At 40.2% G+C, this 11,265-nt stretch overlaps 1 protein-coding gene across 1 annotated transcript; it reads left to right on the top strand.

Moving 5' to 3' along the window:
- The first annotated feature begins 3,404 nt into the window (after positions 1-3,404).
- On the top strand, positions 3,405-9,369 carry LOC128892742 (uncharacterized). Its single transcript, XM_054153283.1, has 7 exons — positions 3,405-3,573; positions 3,758-4,011; positions 4,549-4,671; positions 4,741-4,796; positions 4,859-4,937; positions 5,010-5,138; positions 5,394-9,369. Exons 1-7 carry the CDS (start codon positions 3,456-3,458, stop codon positions 5,595-5,597), a joined length of 963 nt encoding a protein of 320 aa, XP_054009258.1. The 5' UTR covers positions 3,405-3,455; the 3' UTR covers positions 5,598-9,369.
- The last annotated feature ends 1,896 nt before the right edge of the window (positions 9,370-11,265 follow it).

Raw genomic sequence — 11,265 nt, 5'->3', positions numbered from 1 at the left:
CTAAAATTTTATCGAACCATTACGAATGGACCTGTCGATGTCTGCACGATGAAAATGAGACCAAACACGACCTCGTTCGTACAATTTTTATTAACATGCTATTCTAATGATTCGCGAATGTCTTCGAATGATGTTTAACTAAAAGTAGTCCTAAAATGGTCGTCTTTGGACTCGTTTTTATTCGGAGAACGAGCTCGATCCATCAGCGAGACTTTCATGAAAATGTAATGAAAAATACAAAAATGATCGATACAGCATACTTATTCCGATGCCAAGTTAACTGATACTTGATCGCTGTACTTTCAGTTCCCAATGTCCAAGCTATCCAAACACCTTTTACCGATGTAAAGCTAAGATAACGAATCAAGGTAGCATTAATGAAAAAGAATTAAAAATAAAAGAAATATCGAAATTGTTACAAAATGTTCCAATGATTACCTCGAAACAATTCACAACTCTCGAGTACAGTTACATTTCGAGGTCTGTCAATAACACTCGACCTTTGAATTCAATCGATGCTGCAACAAATCTCGTCTACCACCAACGCTGGTTAGAACTATCCAGGCTCCTGTTAGACATATCGAACAGAACGCTTGAGAATTGACACGTCATTGGATTGGTTCCATCGTCAGTTCACAGGCAAAGTGTGAAAAAAGCAACAAGGACATTTCTGCTGGGAGAGGTGTGAACCTTTCGAGCGTAATGGATAGTCAAGATGGCGGATATGGCCACTCGACGCAATGTTTACAGTGCAGTCGCTCATCCGTTTACCTTTGGTCGAGCGCGTTAGCAGCTTGAACCCATTTCCGCTATCACCTCTCATATGATAGAGATTGACAGCCACTTGACGACCATACGTAGCCTGTCTTTCAACGAATCGCCTTTATCACCCTTCTTCGATATTTCCGAATACCGTTCTTCCTTTAACTCTATGGGGCACGGTGGGATCAAAAGTGTCCCACCTTTTTGATGTATCGTAATGCATGGTGAGACATTTTTAATCCCACCTCGAAATTTTGAATAGCTGCATGTGTATAGGCGCATGTGTATAGCTGTATGTGTAGGCCTTTATTAATAAAAATATAACAATCTTGTTTGATTTAAAACGCAATAAAATTCCTGTGCAACATGGGTCTACTTTATGACCTGAATTCCTGTGCCGCAGAGTTAATCCCTTAAGGACTTTAAGTTAAAGTATGACACGTATACAGTACGTACATGCGTGTACACTTATTTTCCAAGCTACATTCCATAACGTACAAGTAAACCACTACAATTGAGATTCGATATTCACGGTTAATTCCCCAAAGATGCAATACAGGAAAATCGTTAGAAAATTCGTGATCATTATAGGCGACCATCAGTTCGAATTTTTTACTTTTAAATAAACGCATCAATTGGCGTGATATTGTCCGAGTGAGACATTAGTAAAGGAATTCAAAGTTTCAGTTGTTCCCAGTGCTTCGAGGTACCCATGTGCCTAGTAATCGTCACAAGGAGTGAAAATGAGAGACAAGAGTCGGGAGGGTCCGTCGACCCTGACAACGTCATGGACGTCGTAAGGTTTAAGAAAAAGCGATCCCGGGCGACCAAGCTAGACAAAGGTAGCAATCGAGCTCCCTTTGACCAAAGAAAGTAGCGGACTTCGTCCCTCGAGTGCAACCATCCTAAAACGCTTGAATCGGCCATATCTGACCACGATTGTCCTCCACTGTTCCTCCTTTTACCATCAAACGAATCCGAACCGCGTTTCACGCGTCTGGGACTCGTACGAAAGGGGCTGAATCTTCAAGATTTGTCCCAGGGATGTTTTCGCGCTAAGACGATCGGTATAGACCTCTACCAAGTCTGCCTATTACATGGCAATAAGTTTCCATGAGACTTGAGATTAGTATCCATGTAGACATGTCGCTTAGGGGCTGTATTTCGGACAGTAAAGTGAAACAGTCCTACTTCAATCTTCGATCATCTTCGCTCTATAGGATGCTATGCAAGTATCGAAGGAAATTTCGCCATTTTTTTGGCAAAGATAGCGTGCATAAATTATTTTTAGATCATCTTGAAAACAAGATATGACGTCGGTGCGCGGCGTGCTGCAAAGTTGTCGTGGACGTTGCTGGTAACACTGGACCGCGCCACTGACGGGACTTCGATAGTTAATGAAATTATAAGAACGTCCGTATACGCTAATATAGTTGCTTGGAATACATCAACCACGACCTGGACGGTATTTACGCTGTCGTGCTTTGACCAGGACATTTTCCCATTTAGAAAATCAATGTACGCTCATGACCGAGAGTAACAAACACTTTAACTTCAGAAAATTCTTGCGTATTGTTTTGTGTTTGAATTTGTATTTTATAAGCGATGTATTGTATACAATCTGTTGCTTTAAATTAAGGGGGGAGTCTGGTCCAGCTAATGTATTTTTCTAATGCATATAATTTCCAGATATAATTAATTTTTGTTATTGAAATTTTTTTTTATATATAAAGGTACGTTCAAAGAAGAAATCTGTTTTACATTGACTATTGTGTCTATCCTTGCACATGTATGTTTGTTTTACATATCAAGTTTGTACTGTATTACATCAATTTGTCTTCCATTAGATTCCTTTACATGCTGTTGGGGCCCACTGGTCTATACCTCGGGTACCTCGGGATTGCTAAGCCCGTAGCTGTAGCTACAATTGAACGTAGCTACAGAGCTAGCTACGAGGTAGCTGAGGTGATTAATAATTGTAATTATAATTGAATAATATAATAATTGGAACGAGCAGTTTTCTTGGTCGAGCAAATTATATAGCCCGCCCTGCCATTGGCGAGCATGCGACTGTGCGTCAGCGCATGCGCAACAATCAGCAAGGTGCGTTTTTATTCTTGCTAATCGAGCATTCCCCGTTCGGAGTCGCTACGATTGGCAAATCTACAGTATGAAGTACTCAATAATTAATTCTCCAAAATAATAGAACGATACAATGTTAATTTTTCAATACAATGTTATGTTTTTTACGTCGATCTCAGAACTTGTAAGAAAGCCGTTACACAGCATCAAACAACTGAATACGAACAAACAGGAAAATATGTTTTATAAAACACATTGCCTTGTACTATATTCTAGGTACACTGATACCTTTCATTCCTTTCGTGCATTCGTAGATAAATTAAACCGTGGTTATGTATATTTATCGCGTCCGTCTTGAACCAAATAAACATACGACGAGCATCTGAACTGGGAATTGATGCAGACTGTTGAGTGATTTTCTTGAATTCTCTGCTTTGATTCACCTACTCGAAACGATTAGACGAATCAAAGCAGAGATTCCAAGAGAATCATTCCACAGCTATCTTTGCTGACTACACCCATTGATTTTCTAGTAACGTTCACTGAGACCGCAAGATGGCGGAGCATAACGCGTCAGCAGCCATTCTTTGACACCGTGCAGAGAACCATCTATGCCACCGTGTCGCCTCTGCCTGAAAATGAAAGCAGAATTCAGACTCGTTTTGTTTCTATGCAATCTCTTCGCGTGGAGTGTCGCGCAAATCGACTTTTCCGACGACAACGTCGAAGGTGACGATATGAAAGTTTAACCGTGGTTCCTTTTTTCATCGCATCAAGTCGTCGTTGTTCGGCGATTTTTGACGCGGTCAGCTGTCTGTTTTCCTAACCAATAACCGACGTGTTTGCATCCTTCCATACCTTCTGCGTTGTTTCAACGACAAAGGTGGTATAATTTGTGCTCGAAACGTTACAGAGGATCTGAGGTACGTGGGTTTCGACCAGGTGCAGTCGCTCAGGCAACTCGTGTACGGTAACGGAAAGAATCGTCGAGATACGGACGATGACTTCGACAACTGGAAAGGCCGGTGGATGCCTGACAAACCAGGTGATCCAACTCCGCCGCCCAAGGTATTTCCAAAAATGGAGGAAGATCTCATACGTGGACTCTTGGAACCTATTTACGGAGTGCCCATGGGACACCCGTCGCCAAATTGCGATGATGCTAAGGTTAGCAATTCGAAGATATTAAAGGTTCATTCCCAAGTAACAAGAGTCACAACTTTTAACGTTGTTGCATTGATAATGACTGTGATAACTAGACTGCGGATCTTTATGCATTTATAGGAAATTTGAATGTGCAAGAACCTACAAAATGCAAACAATTTACGAGAATATAAAAAAGATCGTGAAGTAAGGTTCATGTTGTAATATGTTCAGAATAAAATAAATTCCTATTTAGGTTCAATTTTTGTAGGTACGTTCGCGAAGATTTTATTTTGCATAAAGATCCGCAGTCTAATGATAATAAACCAGTTTGGAAACAGACAGCTACGTGTCATAACATTCGTCACTAAACAATATGGCGTCAACCGATATGATTTTGAGGGTTCTCATCGTTATGGAAGAAAATATTTTTTTTAAGAACTGCAAGGATATTTATTTTATCCAATGACAGATCGAAAATATTCTTATAAAATCAATTTTTGTTTCCCCCTCTTCAAATCAGAATACTCTCTCAATGTGTCTTACGATGCTTGTTTTCAGACTAACTTAACGATCGATTGGGATGGCTCTCCAACCAATTATACATGTTACGGGAAAAAGCTAATGCCAAACATAGAAACGATACCCCTGAAGTACTGCGAGCAGATTCCAAAGAGTTACGTCGTAAGTATCGCGCTCGACATTGGTGCTACCTGTTGTCAGCTATTTTAATTATTTTAAAATATAATACAGGCTACGCATAAGTGCATGCAGGAAAGGATAGAGTACGACGATGACATTCCCCTGTTGTAAGTACGTTGTATCAATAACTAGTAATCGGGTATAAATTTTTAATATCGAGTATCTTCAGTGGACCGCATAGACCTTTATGGCCTGTCTACGGAGAATACAAATTTCTGCCCAAGCAGAGGTGGATTCATAGCCTCGAGGTATAATTGCTATAAAAATTATTAGTTCTGTTACTCTTGATTCGATATACCTTTACTCCCATCTGAATGTAGCATGGTGCGATCGTCGCATTGTATCATCCGTGCGCCAATCCGTTGGAGGTGAAGCACTTGACGAGCCTAGTCACTAGCTGTCTACGACGGCACGTCATCAGTCCCTATGATATGTTGAGCGAGGACCGCGTAAGTGTCATAACATACAGTCTGAATCATCTAACCTCATCATCTTATATTACCCAGAGCGGGACAATTACTTTGTCCGCCTTCGTTACCTCCATTATTCATAATCCTGTAAAAAATAAATCGAGGGGGTACTTATAACGGTAGAATATAATTTTTTCCTTGGTGTCTCCTTCTTTTATAATGGGACAAATGGAAACATTTTCTTTTGAGACAGATCATGCATGATTCATTAAATGTTCGATATTGACATTTCAGCCATTGGCACTGGTCTCTTGGGGATGCCGACTGACAATGTCATACGTCAATCATAAGGTGGTAACCGCGTTCATTCGCGAGCACGCTCTTCGTGGACCAGAGGCGATAGCCAGGGATGGCGACTTCGACGAAGCTCTTCTCCGCCCGGCCAAGCTTGTGTCTGACTTTGAAGATTCGACCCTCTGTCCTGCTAATTCCGCGTAACGTTCGTACTCTAAAACACAACGGCTTGGAACCATGAATTTACTACTACCTAGCGCTTGTATGCGCATTATTTGTATGTACATAATGTAACGCGGTCCTTTGTGCGTTCTACCTACGAGTAATTTATTTATTTGAACGCCGTGATCGTTCAATGTTGTGCTTCTCGTGATGATGTCCCTATCTTTTTTTTTTTTTTTGTATTTTTTATTACACCATAAGTCAATAAGAAAAATATAAATAAAAGAATCGAAAAGCCATGATTCGCTTGTGCGAGAACCAATGCATTTTTATTTCTTTTCCGCTTGGTCCTTTGCGGTTTTCTTTTTTTTTTCTCTTAACGAGGGCGAAGGAGACGAATGAATGGGACACGCGCAAACGTTTTTACTCCCGTTACATATTGTTGTATATTGTTCGTTTTTTTTTTTTTGGTTTTTCTTTTTTTTTCGAGAGAAGATCCGTTAATACATTGAACATCGTGTCGGTTTTTAAAATTTCTTTGCGGACCATTTGTTTATCTACAGACGTATAGTAACTTCACTGTAGTGCTGACTAAAATCGTTATTCCTGCGGATACGTATCTTCGACGATATATAAAATTAGGGTAAGACAATTAACGCTACTATATTTCGGTAATGTAAAATATACTACTCGTCTACTCAATGGTAAGTCGTTGAACGTAAAAGAATATATAATTGTACAGTAAACGCTTGGCTTCATTCTTTGTTCTTTATATATCGCTCGTAGTAGGTCAAGTGGGTTTTGAAAATTATTCGCATAAACGCGAGGGAAAATCGGCGAATCGCGGGGGCCGAGAAAAGCGAGATCTCGCGAAAAAAATGTTTTCGAGAGGGCGATTCGCCGATTCGGCTCTCGTTGGTCGACCGAACGTTTCTTTATGCCGCGATCCGACTCCCTCGAATCCTATTTTCTCTCGCCACACTATTTCTTTTCTCTCTATCCCGGTTCTCTACCGAGCCGGATCCACGGTTTGTTTGTAGGACAGAGATGGGCAAAATTCTTACCTAGATACAAATTTCCAATAACGAATAAAGGATAAACGATCGTTTATCCGTCGCTCATTGATATTATATTCATTTATATTCATCGGCTATACGATGAAATATTTAACAATGAACAAACGAGAAATAAACGTCACGAATAAATCGCTATACGTTGGTTTTATTCGTTATTTATTATTCAAATTAAATTTTACCCGTCTCTGGTTCAGGAGATCTACCATTATGTATATGCAGAGCCGAATTAAGGCGCGAACTTTTTCAAGCTACAGCCGAAGGGACTCCAGTGAAATTAGTGGAAGGAAGTTTACGCCGACTTTGTGTATTACATATTCAAACTATTTTGAAAATTGATTTTCTCCATATTTTTACAAATGATTTTCTTTCGAGAAACGATTCTCGTTTACCTTGAAAAATGACGTTCATTCCCAAAAATTATTTTCACTTAAAAACGTAATAATAGACGATACATGGTTTATTCTTCAACGTTATCTAATTACTCTTTACTTTTATGGAGGCCCTCACAGTATCCGTAACCCATGGATCTGCAAGAACTTAATCCGGCGCTGTGTATGCGTGTGTATACTCACAGAGGAATAAATCTTTGTGCATGGTTACACGGTGAAAGGGCACATTCAGTTGATCACATGTTATATTTCTACTGCTGCGGTAAATCGTCACTCCTCTCTTTGGTTTCCTCCGGACGAGTCTGAAGCCTTGCCTCGCCGCGCGTTCTCTTCCCGCCTCAAGGAATTAAAGATTACGACGGTGGATCTCTTAAGATTATTGCCAACTTTGTACAGTATAATAATAATAGTAATAACAATAATAATAATGATAATAATAATAGTAACAGTAATTGTACATCGTATTAAAGACGAGAAACGAAATAATTGTCTATCATTCTTTATCTCGTTCGAGAGGGAGAGAGAGAGAAGTGAAAATCCGTGCTCGCTCGATGCACAAACACGAGACGCAAATACGATTTATAGGCAGAAAAAACACCGTTGATTTATTGAGTAAGTAACCGTTAGTTGATACAGGTCTTATTTCACTTTTTTTTTTTTCCCCATTTTGTTCATTTTTATGAATCTCGCCTATGAAATATCTACGATAAAAAGTATTCGTACCTCTTTGAACGTGCTAAATTCTGTTGGTTTCTCATGTTTCTCTCGCGCTCAACTTTCGCACACCCATCCACACGGCAGCCACGCATGCGCGCGCGCACACACACACACGCGCACACACTCTGTCGTCCAGAGTTCAGGCACGCCACTAAACCTCGTATTCGCAGATTCGCACGTTGTGTGTGTGTGTGTGTTTCTCTCTCTTTCCATGTTTCTTTTTTTTTTGTTTTGTTTTCTTCTTATTCTCTCTCATATTTAATACCGTTCGCACTTTCTTCCCCTTTCTCTCCCGCTCTCTCATTCCCCTACTTTTGTTTCTCAGTAATGTAAATTTTATTAGTAATCTCACTTTGTCGCGTGGCGCTCACCAGCGGTGCGCCAGCGCAACCATCCTTAACGTTACGATTAACACCGAACTTCCCTTTGATCGCTCTTTTATTTTTTGTTCGTTTGTTTTGTCTTTTTTCTTTTTATTCGTCTTCTTTAGTCTCAAAACATCATCTCGCAAACTTACGATTTACGCTTGAAAGTGGAATTGACACTCATAAGGTTATTGAAGTAGTCTCTCGAAGTAATAATTGCACCGATGCGACACGACCAATGTACATTTTTCTTTTCACACTTTGTCCTGTCGCGTTCAAAGGTCTCTAAAGCGTTCCCTCTTGCTTCGTCACGATTCCCGGTCTCTCTCCCTCTCTCACTCTCCCATTGACCACCTCTCTCGTTTATTTCTCGTCTTCCCAATTTCTGCCTCGCCTGGATCGCATCTACATTCTCGATGGACAAGTTTAACACAAGGAGACGGGCCACATATTCTTCCAATAATAATAAGACGAAAAACGAGAACGCCTTACAGCCACTCACACAACACAAGATAGATATTTAAAATAATATACCGATGATTATGCAAACGGGACAATGGTTCAACCGAGGTGCTTCTCTCGACCTAATCTCAAGTTGAACGAATATTTAAACAACTTCGGTTCAATTATTTTATAGAAACTATATCAAACGCACGTCGATCAGAATAAACGATGGTTACGAAGCCTATAGGGTAAATTGACGTTAATGTTCTTCTCTATACCGACAACTAATTTTTATGTAACTATTTCATAATTTTATCTACCACATAGAAAACTTAATTGTTCTATATTAAGGCAAGTTTGCTATGCGGTGTTCTCGTTTGTCAACTGTTATATCAATTCAAACTTTACCCATCTCTAATGACTGGCTACAAAGCTTCCGTCATGAATCCGCGGAAGGACGCGCAAGTCGATAGGACGCAGAGATCGAGAGGGAAAGAGAGACGGATAGACAGGCGGACATCGGAATCACTAACGCGCTCGGGATAAGATCGAAGATTCGCTCTCCGACATCTGTTCGTCAACAAGGAAAACAGCGAAGCTAAAGATTGACTACTATCGAGAAAGCCTCTCGTTCGTTCTTAGGCCAAACCGAGTAACGCGCGCACTGTCGATTATCGTGCGTGGAGCCCAGCTTCGATAAACTCGACCGTACCTACCAGAGGCGCACGAACGCCGCTAGCAGAGAGCAGCGGTTCCTTCCTAAACACCGCAGTGCGCAAAAAACTGCTATATCATTGATGATTCGCTGACAGAATTGGACACCGATATAAAATATATATATATAGATTAATCACTGAATGAAAAGTTACTTTGACGGGATAATTGTATCTATCGTGATTCGAAGAAAAACGAGAAATTAGTACACAAAACTTGATTGGTACTTTTCATATCTACCGTTCTTTTCATACCTACGCATTCGTAATTCTAAATGTATGATTTAATAGAATTATTTAAATACAAGTGGATTCGAATCCATCAGGTTCGTTTAAATAAACTTAATAGAAGAATAAATTATATTCTTAAAATATCGTAAATTATATAGTTTAATATAAATAATACGTATATACTTTTTATAGACTCATATTTATATTAATTATTGTTGCATCTGTTCCGTAATTCGCTAGTTTTCGTTTCGTAACTTGTAATTGCCCGTTCGCTTATTTAATAAATAGATATCTTCGCAAGAAATGTCATGTATTATTAATGTACCGATTCAGTCGTAATCAATACTATGCGATCGGATCGTGATCCACAAGTTAAACGTGCTCCATGATTATATTCGGTTAGACTATTTGTGTTATTCGTCAATTCCGATTACTCTTATAATTGAATATTCGCGATGGATCGTACGATTCATCAAACATTAATCAAACGTCATTTTGCCCAACACGTCAAACGGTTTGTCCGTCAATGACGGACGAACATCGCGTGCATCCGCCTTGCGCATAAGCGTGCTTAGTGTCTACATCCCTCCTAACGGTGTTCATGCGTCTGTGGCGAAACGAACAAGTTTTCTCGAAGCCTGTTTACCGCCGAAATCTATCGTGCCTCGGAAAACTGATTCGATGGTAAGAAAGGAAGGTTCAATTCCTCAATTCCTATCGCGAGAGTCGCTGTACACGCGCGCGTAAGAGAAAAACCCTAACGACGTACGAGATTTAAAAGCTAGAATAAAAAATAACCTAGACGGTAGATTGTTGTTCAGAGCGGTAGGGCTCGGATAGAAAATCCATGCGCACAGGAGACGACGCGCGTTTATCATCGTGTTCGCGACTTTCTTGTCCCGATGGGTTCTGAGTTGAACGGACAATACGTACGGCAGAGACGGGCAAAATTCTCATCTAGATGGAAACCTTGAATAACGAATAAAAGATAAACGATTTTTTTATTCGTTACTCGTCGAATGAAAATTAGAGATCGAACTACAGAATGAAATTACATTTCACGTTGAACGAAGCAATTTGATAAATACATATCCGAGTAACGGTTTTTTTTTTATTTTGCCAGTCTCTGGTACGTTGGTTGAGTAGTCAAACGACTAACTATTAGAGCCGGCAACGTATTCGCGACAAAAGATTGCTTCAAGTGTGGTGGTGGTTGGTGGTGGTGGTGGTAAGTCTGTGAAGAGGAAAGCGTTTCGCGTCTCGCGGTAATTTTACGAATCTCGCGAACCACCGAAATACTAAATATATTTAATAAACACCGAGAAAGAGAGAGTGAGAGAGATCCGTGTAACTGTATTCGCCGGAGCGACGAACGCTTGGTTCGCGAATCGATATTTCCGTTGGAGACGCGAAGCAACGCTTACAGGGAAAGGACCTGATCTGTTTCCCTCTGATTCTAACGTGCTTCTGCAGCCCAGTAAAAATGCAAATACCTGATGAAATACGTACAACTTTAGATGTAGATGCTTGATAATTTTAGTGGTATCAGTGGGACTAGTACGTAAATTTAATTACTTGTATCTCTGCAATTATCGAGTGTCTACGGCTTACGTTTCGCTCATTCAAACGAGGATCTCTTCTGTTATCCTGGAAAAGCACGTTACGATTGGAGGGGAACTGTTTGGGTCCTTCTCTTGTTAGAGGAGCGCGCCGCGCCGTTTGAAGTAACGAGACCTCGCGAGTCGAAGATGGAGTTGCGATCACTTGCTGTAAGT

Source organism: Hylaeus anthracinus, unplaced genomic scaffold (genome assembly GCF_026225885.1).
Source record: "Hylaeus anthracinus isolate JK02 unplaced genomic scaffold, UHH_iyHylAnth1.0_haploid 16616, whole genome shotgun sequence".
NCBI lineage: Eukaryota > Metazoa > Arthropoda > Insecta > Hymenoptera > Colletidae > Hylaeus > Hylaeus anthracinus.
Note: the sequence above shows the minus strand (reverse complement) of the source record. Positions and strands in the feature narration are given on the sequence as shown.

Excerpts from the sequence above, each read along its gene's own strand:
- LOC128892742 (XM_054153283.1), top strand. The coding sequence starts at position 3,456 with ATGCCACCGTGTCGCCTCTGCCTGAAAATGAAAGCAGAATTCAGACTC. Across the intron at positions 4,012-4,548 it reads CAAATTGCGATGATGCTAAG|ACTAACTTAACGATCGATTG; the intron begins GTTAGCAATTCG and ends GCTTGTTTTCAG. Across the intron at positions 4,672-4,740 it reads AGATTCCAAAGAGTTACGTC|GCTACGCATAAGTGCATGCA; the intron begins GTAAGTATCGCG and ends AATATAATACAG.